Raw genomic sequence first — 23,533 nt, forward strand, 5'->3', positions numbered from 1 at the left:
AGAAAACTGGAGAAGGCAGAAAGAAATTCCTTTATTCCTTCCACTTTGGTTTACTTCAGAAGTAGTTTTTGGCGCCCGAGCAAGCTACGAATTGAGGGAAGGCAGGAAGCTGGCTTTGAAATCATGCCACGGATGTATCAAAAGATCACTAAACGTCAGAAACAAAAGGGCACCAAAACCACAAGTCTCACGGTTTACAGAAGATGCGAATGGAAACCGGAAACGCTGGGCTTCCAACCCAGAGGCCCCCCCGATGAGGGCGCCACAAAGCTGGGCAGGAACCCTGGCCTCCTGATTCTGCCTGGCTTCATCCCCTGTAGCCCGCCTACATCCAGCCAGGGACCTCCACTGCCTTAAGGCTGTATGTGAAATGCTGGGTCTTCACCCCAGATCTTCGTATGAAACGTACTTCTGTGTTTCCTCTAAAACCCAACTTGGGGCTGTGCATTGATTCACAGTTCAGTCTCATCCATACGAAGCTCCCTCAAAATTCTTTTAGCTTGTGGGGTCAGGAAAAAAATACACCCCCTCTGAGAAGTGAGCGTATTTTCCCATTTCTGATAATGCAAACCCTGAGAATAATTACGTTTCCCTGTTTACTCTGGCTGCCAGGAAGTTCAGGGTCTAGTTTGACATACAATCACATATATGTTTCCTCCTTTTTCCCTTTGTTCTCAACTTCTACTTAATTTACTCTAAGAAGTGTGTCTCTGGTTAGAAGAGGATTGAATTCCTTTTTGGGAAAACTGGAGACACCATCATCATTATATAATGGTTATGATGATAGTAATAATACATATAAATATAATAATAATAACAACCAGGCCTGCAGCTCCCCCCGTGCTTCCGTGCCCGGCGCAATGCTGGATTCTTTACAGACATCCTCTGTACCCCATAAAACCGCCTCCGAGAGAGACTCTGTTAACCTCTAGGCAGAAACAAAAGCTCAGAAAGATGAAGTGATTTTTTTTTTTTCAAGGTTATACAACAGGGAAGCTTTAGCTTTCTCAGCTGTAAACTGCATGCGGCAAGAGGGCCTAACGCACAGGGTGGTTTGGGGCTGAACTGCTACAGTCCATGTAAACCACAAATGCTCTCTCTGCCATGGACGAGGTGCTCTAACCATGTTAATTATTATTCTAACCTTAAATTAATATATATGATTGGAGGTGTCTGGGTGGCTCAGTTGGTTAAGCATCTGACTTCAGCTCAGGTCATGATCCCGGGGTCCTGGGATCGAGCCCCATGTTGGGCTCTGGGCTCCGCATTTAATGGGAAGTCTGCTTCTCCCTCTGCCCCTCCCCCTGCTCATGTTCTCTCTTTCTAATAAATTAAGTCTTAAAAAAAGTAATACATAAGATTGTTCCATTAGTACTATATCTAATTACATAGGTGTGGATATAAACATTACTGGATTTTGGGTTTGTCTAAGATTTTCTTGATCCCAACTTAGCACCTACCCCATGTCCAAGTTTGATGTGTGCCACATGTGGATAACCGAGAGCCACGTGTATGGCAGCCCCAGCTCCACCTGCCCACAGCTACTTCCAAGTCACCCGGAAGTGTGCAAAGCACCTGTGCCCCGGGGTCAGTCTAGCACCACAAAGACAGCAGTGCTGGGGCGCCTGGGTGGCTCAGTGGGTTAAAGCCTCTGCCTTCGGCTCGGGTCATGATCCCAGGGTCCTGGGATCGAGCCCCGCATCAGGCTCTCTGCTCGGCGGGGAGCCTGCTTCCCTTCCTCTCTCTCTGCCTGCCTCTCTGCCTACCTGTGATCTCTGTCTGTCTACTAAATAAATAAAATCTTTAAAAAAAAAAAAAAAAAAAAAAAGACAGCGGTGCTGATGGGCAGACGTTGCTCTTGGAGCATCTGACAAGGCCCTCTCTGCCTGCTGCAGTGTCACTGGGAGCCTCTGTGACAAATCTACCCTGTGACGAAGTTCCTATTTGGGGACCACTATTCTGGGTGGTCCATATGGTCTGAAAAATCCTCTGCCACTCTGTTCTTGCTGGCAAACTTTCTGGTGGGGTCACCTGGCATCCCAGCCTCCAAAAGCCAAGGCATCCAGAACGCCCACAGAAGTGCAAACCTGACACCTGTCTTCTTCCAGGTTCTTCGCCTGATCGAGATGTTCTCAAGACTTCCCACTGTGACCATCGAAGCCACTCACACAGTTTGGATGACGTCCTCATTTATTCCAAGGAGAAGCAGACGGGTGTTCAAATTACTATGCCAAGGTTAAAACTGTTTCCCCAATTATTTTCTGTCATGTCCACAGACGACCAGAGTAGCTGCTGCACTTCGCTAGAGATGAAAGGAGTTCAGGCTCTCGCCACCCACCCCACCATTATTAATGACTTCCTCTCACGGTAACTGATTACCCCCAATCAGTTCCAATCGCACAGGACTCATTTGCTATTGAGCCATCTGAAATGGACGCGTGCAGCTTACCATACAACATGCAACAAGGCAGAGGAGAGCCAGGAAATTCTCCACTGGTTGGCTTACCTATGTCTGAAATCTTTATTTCTGACAGAAGACAGGAGAGCAGGGAATAGAAGAAAGAATGAGGTGTTAGCAGCGGGGTTAGAAGCATTATTAGCAGCCTGAAAACTTGACAGCAATGGTACTGTACAATACTATAATAAATAAAGACTTAGCAGCTATGACACTGATTTATTTTATATTGGATATTACTTGTCAGTGAGCTCACTTACAAGCAGCTACAGATCACAGAAGAGGCCTGGTTTCACCTGCACCACCACGGCTGAGTTCAGGGGAAGAGAATGAGGCTGACAAGCTGTTGTTCTCACCAGGGCTAAGACAGAGGCTGGAACAGCTGATTCCCTCCCCTGTGCGGAGACACAGGACCAGAGATACACCTGCTCATGGCTGTGACTCTGTTGGTGTGCACATGGCTGTGTCTCTGTCGGTGTGCACACGGCCCTACAGAGGGTACTCAAACTGTGCGCAGCCCACCATGATTCTCCTCATAATGGAATGCAGAACTGGAGATATACCATACTTAGAAGGGAGGGGGTGGAACAGGAAACAGATTGGGAAGAAAATATATTAAGATGGTAATGTATTGATAAACTTATTTTTCTCTCCAAACTTCATTTACTCCTCCCTTCCTTGCCTATTGTCTTCCATGACCTCCCTTCAAATGTGGGAGGGAGGCAGGGAAAATGGGATCTTTTATTTTGAAGATGTGAAAATGGGGCCCAGAGAGGGTACGTGTCTTGCCCAAAGTTGTACAACTTCTCTGCCACGGTGGCCTGACTGCCTAGTTGATGGCTCTTTCCATGGTACTCTGGGAGACAGGAAGACAATGTGAGCCGCTGACTGGAGCATCCCTGACAGATTCTGTGACATTGAAACTCATAAAAGAGAAAAGAAAGGCAGAGAATATTCCATTGGTGGTTCTCATTCGCTTGATATCTCATCTCTTAGGAGTCCAGAGAATTCTGATTCTTCTCGTGGCCAAAGACCCTCTGCTTTATTTGTCCCTGTGTGTGTGTGTGTGTGTGTGTGTGTGTGTGTGAATAGGAACTCTTTCCTCCTGAGGGCTGCCATGACTGTGGTCAACCAGCAAGCCCTCCCTTCCTTTCACATGTGCCCTGCAGGGTGAGATTCTTAGCCGACAATCACCTCCAGGGAATAACTTAATGTGGCATTAAGCCAAAGCAGCCCTTGTTGGGTCAGGTGACAATTCTTTGGTGAGGCAGAGTTGTGTGATGGATGACCTTCTGGGTTTGGGTCTGCCGTTCTAGAAGCTGGACCTTGGGCAGATTCTTTAAATTCCCCTAGTCTCCTTTTTTCTTGCTTGTCAGGGGCAATCATGACAAATACCTTGCAGGAGTGTTACACTGGGCAAATAGTTGGGATCTCACATCGGTGAGTTTCCTTATCCCTGGCCATTTTTGGAAGAAGGCTTTCCAGCTTGTGGGCCCGTCCTGTTCACATGGACCCTGGTCCGGGAGACAGGCAGATCCCCTTCTCTAAAGCAGTTCTGAGGAACCTGGTGCCATTTCTCCTGAAAGGGAGTATGGGGCTCCCCTGTTTCTAACCACAGCTTCTCTGTAACCTTGGAACACCCCCTATGAACAGTGCTTTGGTTCTACAAAGACCTGCTTTAGGGAGGCCTCGAGAAAAATGCAACCCATCAGGCCCTTCCCCGAGCTCTAAGTGTGGCTGTGCTGCATCATGCACATTTGTACGGGGAGAAGGAAAAGGCCGAGTCGGCTGGCTCTGCGGCCTGTCAGGGGCTGAGAGGCACTGCCTAACTTCGGCCTGTGGGCCTTTATCTGAAGAGAACTCCTCCTAACTCAGATGAGTGTTCAGTTACAGGGTCAAACCAGGCAACACTGGCATGGGGACCATGTCCATCCTGTTGTCCTTGTCCCTCTAAGAAGGCTCATGGGACTAATCCCAATCTGTTTGGTGCCAGGAAATGGGAGGAAATTCAAGGGCTTCCAGAATTCGAATTCCTGGTTGTTAGGAGACCTTTACATCTTCTGGGCACCGAGAATATACTCCTGTTCCACAAGTGATTTGTCTTCGCTGCTGTGCCCGGTGGAAAACAGCACCTGCTTCCCCAGAGCCCCCGGTTTATAGTTCAACCCCTGAGCTGGGAAGTGAAAAGTCCCGGATGGACTCTGACAGGTGCAGCTGTCTATCCCCTCCTCTGGGTGCAGTGGGTCGTGACAGGTGGGCCCACAGGATGGCCAAGGGACAGTATTAGGAAGCTGAGGAGGGCATCTCCTTACATACCTCAACTCCAGGATGTTGGTGACGTTCCCAGAGGGGAAGATCCTTCGGATGTAGTTGAAGTCCCCCACATAGAGGCTCCCGTCGGAGCCGCACGTGAGGGCCACAGGGGCCAGGAGCTTGTTGCCGTCAGCAAGGCCGTTGCAGCTGGGGCAGGAGATGCTTCTCCGGCGCCCGTTGCCCATGATGCTCCCGATGACAGGTGGCTGCTGAGACACAAACTGGTTCTCCCCGTTCCCTTTGTGCAAGATGCCTGGGACAAGGACAAAGGGGCAGAATCAGTGATGGAGCCAGAAATGGCCCTCTTCTGTGGCCGACCACAGAGTCCCCTTGATTTTTGCAAGGAACACAAGCCATCTGCCTACCATTTCCAGACTCAACCCCCAGGGCTGTGGCAACCTCACCATGAAACCCAGAATGTCCCGAACAGGCCATCTTCCTTTCCCGAATGAATGCTCACGACGGCTCTGTAAGATAGGTCCTATTACCCCCTCTGTATTAATGGGGGGAGGGGCAGGCTGGTGGCTCACCTGAGGTCACCCAGGCCCTGAATCATTCACCGCTTCTCAGATAGTACATGTCTAGTCCCTGTCTTTATCACAGTGTGCATTTTTAAAAATCACACTTACCCATTTTCCAGATTGCTACCATGTCAACTGTGGAACCATTTCTTCTCCCCTTCTGTGCCCCCAGTACCTCAGGCAGAACTGGGCACAGAGTAGATCCCAATGAATGTTTACAGAGATGCACGAGTGAAGTTCAGTCTCCTCTCACCAGAGTAGAGTCGAGAGACCTGGGTTTTTACGTGGTTTTGCTCCTAATGGACTGATCCCAGATGCTGCATCAGACTCGCCACTGCTTTACCTGCTCCTGGGCCTCAGTTTCCTTCCGAGCAAAATGAAGGGACTGAGCTCAGTCCCTTGCAGGCTTCATCTTGTATCTACACAATTTCTTTTTAGGTCCAGCTCACCTTCGTCTCCCATGTTACTGCCACAGCCTCCAAGCTGGACTCCTTGCCTCCAACCTCACCTCTTCCATACTGAAGCCTGAGTTTTGGGTTTATGGTCACCAGGATCTTCTCCCAGGCTGTCGCCTGTTAGCTGTGTCCTTTATTAAACAGGTACCTTTCATTCTTACATAGTCTAATCACTCATTTTGTGCTCTTTTTGGTTTTAGGGAATCCTCTGAGATCATAAAGATAGTCTCCTAATTTTTCTTCTATTAGTTTTAAAGTGTTATCTTTCAAATTTAGATCTTTAATTAACCTTATTTATTTTGTATGTAGGGTGAACCTAACATGCCTATCCATCCCCCACTGACATCTGAGGCTCCCTCGGTCCCAGGCCAGTTCCTACGTATGCATGGTGTGGTCCTCCACCGAGATTCCTTCTGTCCCCCATCCTATTCTGCAGCGACGGAAGCCCTGCTGTCTGACCGGGCATGGGACAATCTAGGGCAGACTACGCTTGGCGGGTGACGAAGTTCTGGCCAGTGGCATGGAAGCAGAAGTGGGGTGGGCAGCTGCTGGGAGGTATCCTTGCAATGGAGAGGGCCTGCCCTTAGCCCTTCTCCTCCTCCTTGCTGGCTGAGATGTGTATATGGAGGCTGGAACTTAGGCAGTCAGCCTGAACCATCACCTTGGGGTTGGAGGTGCAAGCAGAGCAATGGGAGGGGAGGAGCCCCGAACGCTGACCTGGCAGGCAGAGTGCCAAGCCAGCCCTGGACTGCCTCCCTCCGGACCTGGTGCTGAGTGAGAAACAAATTTGGAACTCATTTGGAATTCTGTTATTTTGGCTTTCCTGATGCGCGTGGCCAAAACTGGTCCTCCTGACGGCATTCAGGCCATTCTCTGAAATCCTTGCTCTGTCTCCTAAAGTCTCTTTATCTGCTCTGGGGCTGGCCCCACATAGTACGGGAGATGGTGGTTTTTCTAGAACTGTCGAATATCTGGCAGGGCCTCTTTTTTCTTCTGATTTTAAAGGCTGCCTTAGTTACTGACAAATCTTTAGGCGATCATAAATTCGAGAGTCTGTCAGTTTTTCCTTCAGCCATGCGGTAGTTTTGATAGATAGCCATTCACGGCATCTTCAGGTGAGGCAGGAGCTGTCATGACCGTATTGCGTTGTCCCATCCCAGCACACAGTCAAGGTGAGCGATCTAAACTGCAGAGTGGGTTGTGTCACTTGCAGGCCTGGAACCTTTCAGAGGCTTGACATCCGCCTCTGGACGCAGTTCAAAGTCTTCATCTTCTCAGCCTGGCCTCCAGCGGCTCCAGCCCCAGCTCTGGTTCTTGCCTTCATTTCATCCTTTGCTCAAACCACAGTGAACCTTCTTTCCAATTACTCTTCTTTCAGGCTTTTGTGCTTTGGTAACTACTGTGCCTTCTGCCTGGAATGTTCTCCCTACTTGATATATTGGGCTAATCCTACAGACCTTTTGAGACTCCGCCCAGAGGTTCTCTCCAAAGACATCTTGCTGAACCAAGAGGCTGAGGTGCCGCTGTTCCAGGTCCCAGGGTCCTGTGCTTTTGTGTGGGATGGCACAGCATAGAGACTGCCTGGGAAGTGTCTGGAGTCTCATTTCTGTATCCCCCAGTGCCTGGCAGTGCCCAGCACAGAGCAGGCTCCCAAGGAATATCTCTGATGACTAATCCTTCGGACGACTGATCACACATGAGCCCCTGTAACTGGGAGTGTGCATTTTTTCTTCTTTTTTTAATCTTGCAGGGAACGAAGGGTATGAGATGAGAGTCCCACCCGCAGCCTGGCTGGGGAGTTGTTCTCGCGCACTCACCACTCTGGATGTTGAGGGCGTGGTGTTTGTCCAGGCTCCATCCTCCCAGCTTGGAAGCATCGATTTCGTATCCCTGCAGCACTGCTGTTCTTTTCTCCCAGAGGATCAGATCTGGGCAGGATTCATACTCATAGCCCACAGAAACTGCAGAAAACAAAAGGTACGAAATGCACAGGTGAGCAAAGTCTCTGGTCTGGCTTTGATCTGCCTGCAAGGCTTGGTTTGTCTTTTGTAGGGAAGGAGAAAGGATCATGTTTCTCAGCAGGAGCCAGATGTATGTGCAGTACTAACCCAGAGAGGCTGAGCCTGAGTATCCTCTTTTCAAAGAGCAATTGTGCCTTATTAGGAAAAAGTTGAAGGAAATGCACTAAACACCTTCAAAAGGACCCAGGTGAATTGATTCCCAGGACATGATCCTCTAGTATGGAAAATAGTTTAGGCACAAAGCTCTTCACTGCAGCTTTATTTTTAATAGTGCAAATTGGAAGTAATCTTAAAATTCAAAAGGGGCTAGAGATTGAGTCCATCAAAGGGTACCCATTTGAGGAATATTATGCTGCCAGTGGATATTTTGGTTATGAAGATAACGGGGTGACATGGAAAATCTTTATGATGCCAAGCTAGAAAGACTGGTTATATATGGGATTATATGTGTGCTTAAAAAAAAACCCCATACACACACACACACACACGCACGCACATAAAATTACTATACATGAAGAGAGAGAATAAATTTAAATGTTAACAAGTAGTAGTATTATTTATAGAAACATATGAATGTATTTATATTTTTGTCCACTCATCAAATTTTTATGAATGATAATGGCATTACTTTACTAGAGAAAAGAATTCAATACCTTTTATAATGAATACATGGAAAAGGAGCTCAGTTAGGGTACTTTGAAAGCTGGAAGTTGCTTTGAGGTCTCAAAGCTTGAAAATCTGCTGGTTTCTCTTCTGTCTCATAGATCCAGGCCTCCTTAGAAGGGGACCGGGATGCAGGTGAACCACGGCAGGCGTCCCAAGGCTGGGTTTGTAAAAAAGCCTGGAACTGCCCCATGGAAAGGAACTAGCAGAGACAGGAATGGCATTTCTTTCAAGCATCCTTCTGTGTGGACACTACTTGCCAAGTGGGCAGTATCTTACCACATGTTCAAGGGAGGAATTAACAGTTGGGCAGTTCCTGAAAAACTTTCCCTAGGTGCCATAAAAGGTTGCTGGTCAAATATAGGAGGTGGGGAATGTCCACACCGACATCTTCCCTATGACCGGGAGTCCTATTAGCAGCCTCTCTGCCTCCTATGGGTCACCTGTCCTGTCAGGGACAGGGCTGCCTCTGGGCTTGGAGGTCTCACTATGCAGATGCTTTCCTTTGCCCTGGCTGGTGGACACGAAGGACGCTCATGTCACCCAAAGAGGTTGTGTGGTTTCATTGTTTTTGAAGAGACTCCAGAAGTAGTTTGAGTTACAGAAGGGAGCATGAACAGAGAGACTGAATCTTTGCTCCCAATGTGCCCTTGCAAGGTAGGGTGGGACGTGAAACTACAGGCGAGGTCTATGATGGATCCAGCTCTGTTCCTCTCTCATCTGTCCTCCCGAAGTCCCCTCACCTCTCTGCTTCCTCTTGCAGAATCTGGGGACAGTCTCTGGCTCAGAGGGTGGCAATGAAGATTATATGGGATATTAACGTGCGAGGGAGAACACCAGCCAGAGGAGGTGTTGAACAAACATTCTCTCAGTGACCACCTGCCTTTTTTCCTTTCCTCCCTTCTCCTCTTTCTTTTTACAACATGATTTCTCCTCTGCTTCCTCATTTTGCTTTTGTGGAATCTAGCAAAAGAATAAAATTGGAGCAGGGCTCAAGATGAGAAGGAATTCCCTGGGCTAATCCTCTCCATGCTTGGGGGACTAGCCCTGCAGGGGGGAAGTCGGCTAACAGTCCAGCTCTGAACCCTTTCTGGGACACTGCTTTGTACGGAAGCTGGAATGAGCACAGCCAGCCCCTGAAGGCTGATGTCTCGGTGGGGCTGGGACCCAGGCGAGGCCACAGTCACTTTCTGCTTCATCTTAAAAACAGACAGCAACAACAAGGACAGAATCTCTCTGATTGCGAATGAGGTAAAGAGGCCAACAAGCCTTTTTTAGGAAGAAAGAATCTTATCTCCTGCATTTCAAAAAACTGAGGAAACCCAGAAGCTCCAGACTTCCACATTTTTCAATGGGTGTGTTGAGGCCAGATGGTTGTGAGGGGGGCAGGACAATGCCCAGCCAGCTCTACCTTTGTGGCACAAAGCCTCTTTTCACCCATCACATACCACAACAGCGCTTTACAAAAAGGCCCTTTTGGTTTTCTAAGTCCCTCCCCCCCCTTTTTTTAAATGATCAACTTTTTTACATTCAGGTCTTTGAGTACATTCTTTGAGGTCATAGATAGTCCCTGAAAAGTCTGGAAGGCCAACTAAGCCATAGGTATTTCAGAGAAGAGAAGGAGGAAGAAGAAACAAGGGAGGTGGAGAAAGAGCCCCGTGCCCCCAATTGTTACTCTCTCCCTGGGGATGACCCTCAGTCCTGTGGCCGAGAGGCTTACCAAAGGCTTCCGACAGCCCGAACACCTTCTGGTTGTAGACGTCTGTCTTGTCCCAGATGAAATAATAGGACAAGTCCGGGGCTGCAGCAAACCACTTCCTGAAGAGGCGGCCCTCAACGGCCACCATGAGGTGCACCTTCATGAGGTTGAAGGGGATGGTTGGGTGGGTGAGGCTGATCCTCAGGACAGACTTGTAGCCAGGGGTGCGGCTGCTCAGGTAGCTCAGCCTCATCTTGCAGCCCGAGATAGCGATCTCCTCCTGCAAAGCCTAGACAGACAGATGACACAGCAAGCAGCTGTCAGGGGCTCACGGGAGCAGGGGAGACGGCAAGCCCCAAGCACTCTGGGTGACCGAGAGGCAGAGGAGGAGGCAGAAAGGGAGGACCGAGGGGAGAGGAGGAGCGGGAACTAGGAAAGAGAGGAGAGGGAGGAGTGGGGAGGCAGAGTATGGAGAGGAGCAGGAGGAGGATGGAACCAAGAGGCCAAAGGCCTGGTTTCCGGGGCCGACTTCACGTGGTACGACCCTGCCTCGGTGAGCCTCAGGTTCTCCCCCGTTCAGCGGGGATGCTGCTGCTCACCCTGCTGCATTACTGAGAGGGACATGTAGGATAATGCGTGTCAAATCATGTAAGCCGCTGAATCTCAGTTTCCTCTCTGCGTTGGTGTGAGGATGGAGCAGGGTCACATACAGAAAGTGCCCAGCGCATGACAAGGGCTCAGTAAGTGGGATGATGGTGCCGTTACTGGTGCTGGTGCTGGTGCTGGTGCTGGGATGGGGAGGAAAAGGAAGAAAGGCCTTTCCCTCAGACTAATGCACACAGCTGCCTCAGCAGGGAGGATAGTGTCTCCCACAAAACTTTCCTAAAGTAAGATCCTCTGATGGCTATCCTCTTTAGGAAAGTGAAGAGAGACCATGAGAGGTTGGCTCAACAACTATGCAGGGTTGAGAGCAAGGCCTGCCAAGGACCTGTGGCCAATCCCCCCTTCCCCCCAGCTTACCACGGAAAGAGGCTGAACTGGCGGCATGGGGTTTCTGTGCCCCGGTCATCTAGATGCTAGATGAACAGAATGGTGGGGAAGGTGGTACTTGATCTACTGGGTGTAATGGGCTCAGTTCCAAAATGGAGACTTGAAAATCAATGCCAGGGTGCTCAGGCACATGGCAAGAGCTGAGAACTTTTATCAGCTTGATGCTCTGGGCTCCGTTTCAAGAAGGGGACGTTAAATCAATTGAGGCTAACGTATCCATTAAAAGGACAGTGATCATTCTCTTCTTGTGTTCACAGAGAAACCTTCACAAAGAAAGCCTTTTCTTTTCTGTCCGTTTCGTATCAGAGACGGGTGTGAACTCTCTCCCCCCTCATTCTGAACACATGAAATTTTAGGGCCTGGGCCTAAAGCAAAGGAATCTTTCTAAAAATCAGCTTGCAAGTTCTAGGCAAAACCACTCTGTACCCGGGTAAACCACAGGCAGGGTTCGAGTGCCATCCTGATGCTCTCATAAATATTTATCTTCAACGTACCCTTTAAAATGTACATCTCGCAGGGCTTACGAAGGCTGGCCAATGACAGGGCTGGGAAAACCCAGGAGCTTGTTTTCTTGTGTTTCATGAATCTGTTAATAAGCAAGGTTTGTGACCCAGCTGGGCTCACAGACACCCAGCCCAGGGAGCACGGTGAAGAGGGTGGGACCTTTAACCTCATTTGTTCCAAAGTCTCTGCTCCTGGGAAAATGTCTGGCTGGAGCTGAACCAGGGTTGAGTAACAAATTACTTCTCTCCAGCAAGCTCTGTCTCCACTGACAACCATTTCAAAAGAAAGGTCAGCCTGGTAGTTGAGAGAGGAGACAAGCCCTGCATCTCTGAAAAGGAGTGAGGGTTTCAACCTGTGGGTGCACTGAGAATTTCAAAATAGTTGTATGTCCCCTCTCATGGGCTAGTGCCTGAAGCCACGCAACAGGACACACACACAGAGATGCATCTGCTCCGCCAGGCGCGAGACCTACACACAATAGTGTATACGCTCCCGCCCCACAGGCTGTGGCAACCTACTAACACGCACACGGCCAGAGCTCTCGCTAGGCAAGAGAGCCAGGCTGGGCCTCTCCCTGCTGTCTCTCCTCTTCCCTTGGCTTTTGTCCCCCCAGTAGAAATCAGGCGGGGATGGTGGAAGACATTTAACTCTGCACAGCTCTTGTTAGGCAAAGAATCTGTCCTGGTTTCCATTCGATTAAAACGCATCTTTTCAAATTACTTCCTTTTAATGATAATTAAGTAAAGTGCTTACGTGTCAAGATTTGAGCCAAATAAATCCTTGGCTGGCATGAAGGCAGTGTGTTAAACATAATCTCAATAATAACACTGGCCAGAATTTATTGAGTACTTCTAAGCGCTATGCATTGTGTTACGCACATTTTCTCATTTAGTCTTTCTTATGATACCTTCTGTCCTACTTCTCTTAGTAGACCCTACTATCATAAATATTTTTGAGAGAAATAATAATACAGGGGGACATTGGAGGCTGGGGGAGAGGAACGTGGAAGGGAATTGGACGGCAGGCTGGAAAGGCAGCAGGAATTCACTCTATGCTGGGCTGTGCCAGGCACCTTCCAGTGCTGGTTTGATTTAAGTGTGTAAGAGAGGAGGCCATCATCTCGACACCACGGCTGCTGTGGGGCCTGGTTGCTGGATTCGGATGGTGTGCTGATGGGATCGCTCTCCATGCACCCCCGGCTCTGAGACCCTCCTCCCCACCAGTGAAATAAAAGCCTGGAGATATACAGTTAAGAAAGCTGGGTACCTGAATTTCTGGAACGATGGGGCCTTTCTCTGCACAGGAGCTGGCGAAGGACGTCAGCGGGGATGGAGACACTACAGGGTTGGGGCGGGCGAAGTTGCTCAGGTCACAGCTGGGAATCTCATTCTCTTCATGTCGCATGATGATGGTTTCCATGACAAAGAAGCGATCCCAAGGCAGCCAGAGGGTGTGCTCCTGTGTGATGAAAGGTGCCCGCTCGAACCGGAGGATGATGGAGATACCGCCATTTGTGACCAGGTCAAAGCTGTTTGGGAGGGCAGGGATGGGAAGAACGGGGAGCGGGAAAAGCAGGAGATAGGAGACGAGGGGGAGGAGTGGCGGGGGTGGGGGTGGGGAGACAGGAGCAAAAAATTACACCAAAGGTCTGCGCACTTGTTGAGGGGACCGTAAAACCTAACTAAAGACGTCACTACAGCCACAAACAGTAACAGATTCCAGTAATCGTTGTTTGTTTTTTTCATTTTTGTCTTTTTTGCAAAAATGATTCATTATAGAGATTTTACCAAAACCCACATGAATAACCACGGCTATGGAGAGCCGTTTGCCAAGACGGAGGACAGTTGACGAGCCTCCGCTCTGGTGCTCCTGGTACTAAGGGTTTCTTAGAGCTGAAGCCCAAGGAAAGGTCAGCAGGACAAAGTGGAACAAATCCTACCCTGGCATTAGGATCCCTAAGCCTAGTCCTGCCTCTGCCATGAGCTGCTGTGGGATCTCGAGTACACTGCTAGCCTCTCTGATCCTCAATTCTCTCATCTCTAAAATGGAAAGGTTCAAACGCGGTAATTGTTTTATTCAAGTCTAATTAACATAGTGTTACATTAGGTTCAGATATGCGGTACAATGCCTCAGCAATTCCGTACGTTTCTCAGGGCTCACCAAGACAAATGCAGTCTTGATTCGCTTTATTTTACCCATTTCTGTCCCCCACCCTCCCCTCTGAAAACCATGTTTATTCTCTCAATTTAAGAGTCTGGGTTTTTGTTTGGGGGGGGTGGGGGGCTCTTTTTCTCTTTCTTTGTTCATTTGTTTTGTTCCTTAAATTTCAAATGGATTACACCTAAGTCACTAAGATTCTATGACCCTATGGCAATTTTAGCTCTGATTGTGACAGATGAGTCAACGTAGGCCTCTGGAGTTCCAAAATGGCTAAGCAAGTTATGGACAAGCACGACTAGAATGACAGCGCTTGAGGAGCGGAGAAGGGAAGGGGAAGAGTGCCCGGAACTGCCAGCTGAGGTGAGATCTCTGCCCCTGTCCCTGAGAGCCAGCCCCCCAGGCTTCGAGCATGGCCCTCTCCCAGTCTGATGCTTCTCTTCTATAGAAGCACTAGCAAGGGGCCATACGATACGATAATTTTCTTTTTTTTTCATTGTTTTAATTTTTTTTCTTCCAAATTTGTATTTAAATGCTAGTTAGTTAACATATAGTGTAATACTAGTCTCAGAATTTAGTGGCTCATCCCTTACATGTAACACCCAGAGCTCACCACAACACACGCTTGCCTTAACATCCACAGGATGAAGGTTCAAGGCCTATCCTCATCTCGCTTCTTTGAAGGGAGAGCTCCTGCTAACTCCTTGGCCAGACAGAACTCCAGCTCCCTCCCTTGGGCTCAGGGCACCATGTACTCTCCTCCTTTTGGCCTACTTACACTGCACGAGACTCATGCATTAATGCTCCAGCCTGGGGACAATGATTCCTCCATCTTTCCAGAACCTAGTGCTGTACTGGATGGTTATAGTTCACAGAATGAATGCACGAGTGATGCTGTCACTTCCTTCTGACTGTCCACAAAACAACCCTGGGTTCCTTCTTACTTAGGCTGTTATTTTAGGTCACCCCAACATTCATCCATGCAGTTGGTTTTAGAGACTAACACAGGACCTCCCCTTTGTCCCTGATAAATACACCCTATAGGGTTGGGCTCACTGCTCCAGTCTGCTCTTCCCTCTTCTAGGGATTTAGCACAATGGCCCTGACCTAGTGCCAAACCCTGTTCCTGGTAGACAACACCCCCAGATTTGGGTTTCTAGCCTCCAGAGCCTGACTCTTCTGTCCTTTGCTGAAGCTTTTCACTCACTTTGCCTTCTTTGCAAACCACTTGGCCCGTTTGGGGCCCACACTTGGGTAAAACAAGTGGGGCAGCACCATCCTTCAATAAGCAATGGCAGCGTTTATGCTGAATCAGGAGTTTAGGTTTTGGCTCCCTAAGAGGATATCCGTGATTTTGGGGAAATACCAAGAGAACAACTTTCCTGTCACAGAACTGAACAGCATCTGTACTTTGACAGAGCATTTTTAACCATCACACAGAATTTTGGCCCGACTTACAAGCTCCTTTCACGAGAGGACAAGTGTGGGGAGGAAGTGAAGACGAACTGGAAGAGACGGATTCTCGAGGCGGTGAGCAAGCTGGGGGCAGCTGGCCTTGCCAAGAGCTGGGGTGTAATGGGATCTTGCCAAGAGCCAGGCCTGATCATCTGGAGGGAAACCCTGTTGTGGACATGGGTGTGAATCCGACCCCACAGGGAAGGTCTGGCTCTCAGATGAAGCCCAGACACCTGAAGCTGGTTCAAGCACTGCCATTTACTCCTTAGGTGACTTATGTCACCTGTCTGAGCCTCAATCTCCTCATGTAAAATGAAGCGCTGATCATAATTGCTTGGCAGATTATTAATTAGATAGATGGGATAATGGATGGGAAAAGCCCAGGGGCCCACTCCCAGGGCATCATGCTCCGTATAACCCCATTTTTCAATTCAACGAGCCTGAACTGCTTCTCTTGTCTGCTATTCTTTCAAAATTTGTCTTCATGACTTCTATTTTTCATCTTTTTTAATGACCTCTGTGGCTCTGGTTACGACTGGATTCCTAGTATTGCGGATGTGTGAAGGGGGAGCTGGGCCAGGGAGGGGAGCACAGTGCCCGCCTGGAAAGTGAGGGAGACAAAGCTGATGTAGACCTGCTCCCCGGACTTGCATATCTCATTGCCTCTGGACAACATCTCCAGCCTTCTAGGTTCTGCTGGGGTGTGAGAGGTACGAAAGGTGGAGAGTCAGGGGAGTGGGAGGGAATCGGGCGAGATGGTGCCCATGCACACGTGCACACTGGGGTCCTCAGCCCCCTGGAGAATATGTAATGACTCTCCTCTACGTGATGCAGTGTCTACGCTGGGAAGAAAAGTCAAGCCCCAAGAAGCACTGCTGAGAACTGCTTTGCAACGCAAGCCTGAAGTGTCAGCAGCTCTGGTTTCTATGATGTGATTTAGCAGGCAGATGCACGGAATGTGGCTGACACTCCTCCCAGCCCCCCCCCCCCGCCCCCATGCTGTCAAGAGGCCAAAGAGTGGGGCAGCACACACGGGAGGAATCCAAGCTGGAGAGGACAAAGTGGGCTTTTCCCAAGGGCTACCAAACTTACATGACTCTGGGGGTGTTTTACAGACCTACCCTGACCTGGCAGAGCAGGACAAAGGACTGACGGTTTGCCCTCGCATGTGAACGACGGGCACGTTTCATGGCAAAAAAAAAGAGCAGTTCCCACGGCTCCTTTTTGATGACTGTCTCACAGCAGGTAATGATGTAGCCACAATACCTGTTGCCGAGGATGCTCACATCTGCCATTTCCATAGAGCAGGCAGCCCCCAGCTGGAAGGCAGTAAAGACAGAGCATGGGGAAGGACCGCCCCCCATGCTTTAGCGAATGTCTATACTGACGTGCTTCCTGGGATGGGGTGTGTGCAGGGCAGGGAGCCGTGGTCTGGGCTGAGCAGATTATTCCTGGGACTGACTGCCAGCTCCTTCTAGCTGGGTCCCTTCCCATTCCCAGGGAGGGGGCGGGGGAAGGGCTCCCCATGCCAAGCTTGCCACGCTGTCTAAGAGGCACACATGTCTACAAACAGATGAGCCTCTACTTCATTATCACCTCGGCCGGGACATGTTCACATCTGATATTGGATTAAAGAGGTGCTAAAATCAATCAGGCTGGAGCATGATTTCCAACGCGGAGTGAAAATCAACCTTATGGGCCCACACTTAGCCAGATGGACTGCCACCACCTGATTTTATTAAAAATCGAGGACCTGTCACCACTGACAGCCTAAATATTCCACTTTCCTCCTTCCCTTCCCCTTTTCTCCAAAATATTCCCATGGCCTGTACTGTAATCATCACCTTCTCATCATTTAATAATTGGTAATTTTAATAAATGGTTAATATTTCTTACATCCTTACCTTGTGCCAGACCTTGACAATGAAGCAATGAACCAGAAAGTAAGATTTATTCAATACCTACTATGTGCAAGGTGCTTCCACATCCATCATGGAATGTAATCTTTACAACCAAATTTGGGAGATGTGAGTATTAGGACCACTCACCAGTGAAAAAGTTGAGGCCTCAAGAGGTGAGAAGAATTGTCCAATTGTTCTAGTAAATGGAAGAGCTGGAGGGACTAAAGAAACTTCACCTCCCTCTGACGGTTCTCACAGGGACCCAAAGGGCAGAGTTCTGTCATCACCCAGTGGTTTCCGTAGACCTAGCTGCTTGCACATGGAAACCACACAGCAGGAATGCTAACATCTCTGGAGTTGTCCGGTCTGTAGAAAGTGGTCCATGTGATAGTATCTTATATTATAAGCCACGGAGGAGGAGAACATGTATAAGGTACCCTACACTTAGACTCTGAGAACCAGAGGAAAAGAAACTGCTTAATTTTTAGCCAAAGGGAGTTAGGCCAGAGTCAGATACAAGGTCTTACACCTAGTGAGTTACAGAACGGGGCCTCTGAACTCAGGTCCCATCCTCCTTCCACATTGTCAGTCCAGCAGCAGCTGTGTGGTAAGACACCGTCACTAACACTGTCCACAAAAGGTCTCTTACCTGCCATCCTGCCTGCTGATTGTATATCCAAAGAGAGGGTTATTGACGAAACTGATATTCACACCAACCAGCGGGGTCCCATCTGATGTCATCACTTGACCACGAATGACACATGCATGCCTGTGGGTAAAGAAGAGAGGATCACATGATCTACTTTTCATGCTCAGAACCCGAGGTGCCAGGGAAGCCCCGGAGGTCCGAAGACAGAAGGCAGGCTGCTCAGACATATCCTGGCACCCAGGGGCTTATCGTCTTCACTCAAGAGGAGTAAATACCTTCTTTTCTTCATAGTGCTCCAATTTAAGACATCACAGTGTCCTCTAAAGGTTTATTTCTGGGAGATGTTTTCAGGTGTCTTACTCAGGGGTCATTCTCTAAGGATACTATGTTATACCACAGGGAGATAAGCTGGGGTTGCAAGGTGGAGTCATGCATGAGAATCCGGAGTCACGTGACGTGGGCTCGACTCTCAGCTCCGTCACTTGTGAGCTCTCAAGTTGCACATGCATGTGACGGCTCTCTGAGCCTCTGTTTTGGCGTCCTGGTACAGAGTGAGTTGCATAAATGGCAGTGGTTATTACTGTCATTAATAGTGTCGCTGGAGGTAGGCAGCAAGACAGTGAACAGGATAGACAGCAATTCCTCTCATCGGGCTTTAGAAACAGAAGAAGGACAGAGGCTAGCATCCCCCGGAGTGGGTCCTGGAAGCTTTGGTACCTCCTAATTTCCCTACTCCCACTTTCCCACTGTATTCCAGACAACACACCCTCTGTTTTCCCCATAGCTGCCATGCACACGTAGCCTAGGCCTCCATGTCTGCGCAGTGTTCTCCCCACCGCTGCAGGTGTCACTCCTGCACCCCTCCCCCAACAGTCCCATCCTTCATGACCCACCTTCAAATGACACCTCTTCCCTGAAGCCTGTCTTGATGACCCTAATTGGCACTAGTCACTTTCTTCCAAAGCCTGACACAAACACGTTGCTACCCCAACGTGGCATACACGGTTCTCCTCTCCACTAGACCGTGAGCTCCTTGAGGGCTCTTCCTTTTCTTCTCTCTGCAGTGCCTAGAAATGCCTAACAAGTACTAGGTCATTGTTCCAAAAAATGGTGAACTGAGTGAATAAGTGGGACAATTAGAGGTCATCTAAAATGATGGTTTTTCAAATATATCAGAGAGGGAAGCTTTTTATCAGATGATATTTGATAAGGACCCAAAGTTGAAAACAAGATCTTTCTAGATGAAATAGAGGTTTGGGGTGATTCTGAAGACAGCTCTGGAGTCTTAGTCTCAGGAGATGCCAGAGAAAAGCTAGCTGGAAGATCACAGAGTTAGTGGAAGAGGAGGAAACTGGGGTCCACAGAGGTTATGCTACTTGCCCCCAACCCACACAGCAGCGTAGTGGTGGAGCCAGGCCTGGAATCCAGGGCTCACAACTCTGGGTCCAATTCTAGACCAGTCCGTTTACCACTGGCAATGTGCTCAGTGGTGTCGGCATCCTAAGGCATCAGGGCACTGGGGAGATGGCCCTCACAGACAACACAAATCTGAGGCAAACATGCAGGCACAAGTATCCAGACAACTTTTTCCACCCGCCTCGGTTCAGAAGGCTCTTTTTTTTCTGGCCTAGGGAAGAGTTGCTGATGAGACCTGTGGGCATTCATTAAAAAAAAAGATCTCAGACTCAGTCTCTGCTTTATTAGGTACTTACATCTCTACCTTCCTAGAGTGATAAACTTTTCTCTGTTTGATGAGAAAAGCAATTAACACCAGGCTTGTAAGCAGCTGGTCCCTCCCGTGTCAGCCTGTCCTTTCTGAAGCCAGAACAACTACCCACAATGCATCAAGCTCCCCTCTCCCGCCCCGCCCCGCCCCGTCCCACCCTACCCCACCTCACCTCACCTCACTACACACAATCTGGTTAATGCTAATTCAGTCAGTGGTTTCCTTCCGAGGCCCTTGGTCTAAATGCAATTACATGACAAACAAGTTAAGCAGGGAGGCTCGGCAAAGACTCTCAGTCCTGCTCTGAAGGTCTCCCAGTACACTTATGTGAAATTATCTCTCCACTAATGGGAAAGATTTATTCCATCAATTGTATTCAGCTGGTACTGAGAGATGCTTTCTTTAATGGAGGAAAATTGAATTTCTTATTGCTGGAACTTTGTCCTTCCAGAGAATTACTAACAGATCTCATCTCCTGGTGCTGGCGACTATCCAGGCTTCTCCTGACATATATGCCTTCAGATTCTGCCTGGACAATCACCAGCCCTCTGGGGATGGTTTCCTTTTGGGGGCTGCCTTAGCTGCTGCCCCTCAGACACATGTGGGCCAGCCTCCTCCGATTTATCTCTCTTTGGGGATTTCCTGGTAATTGGGAAACAATAAATCAGCACCATTTGGCTATCATGTAGCCTGTGCTTGGGCAAGCCAGAGCAAATGTAATTTTAGCCCAGGATCCTGTGGATTTCTTGGGTTCTGGAGAAGATTAAGTTGACTCCTTGTACCCCTGTACACCACAGAGGACTCTTGCCAAAACCGGCATTTGGCTCAGGAATTCAGTCCTGGAGAAAAACACTTCCATCCTCCTTCTGCTTGACCATGATTTTCAATTGTCGAGAAGACCCAGCTTAACATAAAAGCTTCTCTGGGACAAAGGAGGTGGGAGAAGTCTGCTCTGTGGAGGCCTTGGAAATGTGTCTCCTGCCATGTGTTTTTGTCCAGGGAGGTTTGAAAAGGTACGGGAGCTGGACTTCCAAATGCTTTCCCGTTTATTTAATGAATACCACCAATGGTGTACTGGCAAACATTTAACAATCTGCTTTCAAAGGAAAAATAGCTTGAATTTGTAGCATTTGCCTATTTCTGTGGTGTAAATACTTCTGCTGACTTATTTCATGCTCTTAACGAGACACTACTGAACCCAGAGTTGGGAAGAGATGCATGGGAGGACCTCATGTTATACAGTATTTCCACTGCAGAGATACAGTAGTCCTAAGAAACTCAGGAGCAAAGGTAATAGTAAAGTATAGTAAAATAATTAGAGTTTGAATTATTTATCAATATAATTAATTTACTTTCAATTTCATATATTAGTTTTTAATAACAGTGGTGTTCAAATACCAGCTTGCAGAATTCCTGAATGTTTCATTCTCAGCTCCTGTGAGCAGGCACAAAAGCCAGCTTCTGGGCACCATTGGAACACTGACCCCACACGTAGGGTCAATGAGGCTAAGAAACAGCTTGAGCTATGACTATGAAATTCTATGTTGGAAGACCACCTTGGTGAGAAATCAGAAACGTGTGGGACAGAGCACGGTCCTCCATGTGGCTCCCCAGTTGGCTCACACGACCCCCTTATGACCAGTCCTATGTCTGACACGTTTTGCTTTCCCTTGGTCACTGTCTGGGCATCATGGAGTTGTGGGGTATTATTTTTTCCTTGTCCTCAGATTCCCATCTAAGCTGTCATCACCTCAGCAAGGCTGTTACCAACTCTCCCTGGCACAATTAATCACCTTTCCTCTAGGCTTCTCCAGATACTTCCACGTATCTCTCCCTGGCCGTGACAGTCATAGAACTCTACCATTCACGCTTACAGAGCTAAATTGACACATTTGCACGTATGTGTGAGCCTGAGGAGGGCTGGGACCACATCTTTAGTGGCTAGGGTAAGCCTGGGATCTTGCTCCCTGAGTGTCTGTTGGGTGAAAAAATGATCAAAGACTTGAAATGCAGAGAGGAAAAATTTGCTCAAGGTCATACAGACAAGACTTTCACTGGCTGAACTGATGCGCCAAGCTAGGGCTTCTTACCTCCAGGTCCTTTCTGTCACCACGATGTTACATACTTACAGTCACTAAAACTCACTTGAATGAACAACCTGAGCACCTACTTAATAAGCTAAGTGCTGGAGTGGTAAATGCATGAGTTACAGTCCCCACTTGCTTGCTGGAGCTCCCCAGAGCCAATGTGAAATGCTCGAGTGTTGCTGTCTCTGACACAAGTGAGTCAACACATGGGTTTGGCATATGTCAGGCAGCTGGGGTACAAAACAAGCAATTAGGTTGAGTGAACCCTGCCAGGAAGGAGTGATCATGCCAAGGGGGGAGGGGAGCATCACACACACTGGCATTAGTCCAATCCCACACTCGGGGCCAGAATGAGGTGCCCTTTACCGAAGCCAGTGAGGAGGAAGATCTGCCTGACTGCTTCCCGAGGACAGGGACCAGGTCTGGGGTCAAGAGAGGAAACCGTTGGAGAGACAAGGACACCTCGAAACAGAATCAAGCAAATAAGAAATGAACCTCAAGTGTGGGTCAGGGGGAGGTGGGGGTTGGGGTGTGGTGGAAAGCATCCTGGGCAGGGAGTCAGTCCCCAGTTCTAACTCTGGTAACTGACGGTATGACTTTGGAGAGGCATCTGATCTCTCTGGACCGCCATTCTCAACTGCCCATCCAGCCTGAAATTTTCCCCATCCTGACGTCAAACAGAACCTAATGCACGTTTAAGAATGTATAATGGTTTCAATATAGTGCTACCCGGTCTAGTTCAAGGAGCCTTGTTCCACCTTGTTTCAGAAGCTTCATGGCACTCACACAATCCTTACATGTATCTCTGAGCTGTTCCCTCTCCATGGAACCTTCCACCGTTCACCTGAAAACCACCTGCTTACCCTCAGTACCCACGTGGAGCACCCACCAAGTGTTACTCCTCATCCCCGCTCCCCCCGCTCCCCTGGCCTGCCTGTGTAACACCTCAGCGGTGTCATGCCACAGGGACCATCTTCCCTGACAGACCACGTGCTCCATGAGGACAGGCGCGGCATTGCCTTGGCTGAATGACGTTCATTTCTAAGGAGGCAGAAGAGCCCCTCCACCAAAACAGGTGCTTGCCCTGGAATCCGAATGCAGGGCACAGAGTAAGCTCTTGATACGTTACCTACTGGATGAATAAAGAACTGATGTCTTTAGCTGAAGGTGGGGGCGAGGCCTGAGAAGTCGGAGCCACGCGACCTTGATAGGGATTCGGCCCAGGAGCAGAGGGCTGGAGGGGCTGGCCCTTTCTAGCTGGTCTGGTCAGCCCACAGGGTTTCTTCCCCCGGGGGGAGCCCGCCCCACCTTAGCTTGCAGCCCTATGTCTTGGCCTCCTCCTCTGCACCTCCCTTTTCTTTGAAGACTTTAAACGGTGAACGTCAGGAATTAAGTTAGATCTGCTATTTGCTGCGCATTACATGAGCGGATAAAGGAAGGTGAAGGGGGAAGAGTTGCAGCTTTAACTTTTTAGTTATTACCTGAAAACAGCTACTGAAATTGGTATTCAGGAGAATGGAATAATCACTTGGGATCCAGGTGGCAAAAAGTAACTTCCCCTTTTCTCTGACTTAAAGTACTGCTTACTCTGTGCCCCTCTTGTTTATGCAAATCACTCCTTTGCATTGCATTCTTAAATAGATTTTACATGCCTGACTTACACGGATCCTTAAACTGTTTTCTGCTAACTCATGCTGATTGACTGGGGATCTTTCCAGCATCTACTAGACTTTATGCAGGGTTTTGTAAGAACCTCAGTTGGGCCACATGAGAAGCCTCACTCCACAGCGTATTAAACCACTCCCTGCAAGCGGATTCCCGTCAAAGCCTGACCCTGTTCTCCCTGAAGCCTCCATGACCTTCCTTCCAGCCTGGCC

At 48.8% G+C, this 23,533-nt stretch overlaps 1 protein-coding gene across 1 annotated transcript in view; it reads right to left on the reverse strand.

Moving 5' to 3' along the window:
• TENM4 (teneurin transmembrane protein 4) overlaps positions 1-23,533 on the reverse strand; it is a 593,562-nt gene that overhangs the window by 55,575 nt on the left and 514,454 nt on the right. The window contains exons 21-26 of the mRNA XM_046016487.1: positions 17,844-17,963; positions 12,948-13,209; positions 10,149-10,416; positions 7,562-7,705; positions 4,772-5,021; positions 2,507-2,527 (exon numbers count right to left, since the gene is read on the reverse strand). Coding sequence (XP_045872443.1) covers positions 2,507-2,527; positions 4,772-5,021; positions 7,562-7,705; positions 10,149-10,416; positions 12,948-13,209; positions 17,844-17,963 — 1,065 coding nt within the window. The remainder of the gene's footprint in view (positions 1-2,506; positions 2,528-4,771; positions 5,022-7,561; positions 7,706-10,148; positions 10,417-12,947; positions 13,210-17,843; positions 17,964-23,533) is intronic.

This window comes from Meles meles, chromosome 8 (assembly GCF_922984935.1).
Source record: "Meles meles chromosome 8, mMelMel3.1 paternal haplotype, whole genome shotgun sequence".
In the NCBI taxonomy this organism is placed as follows: domain Eukaryota; kingdom Metazoa; phylum Chordata; class Mammalia; order Carnivora; family Mustelidae; genus Meles; species Meles meles.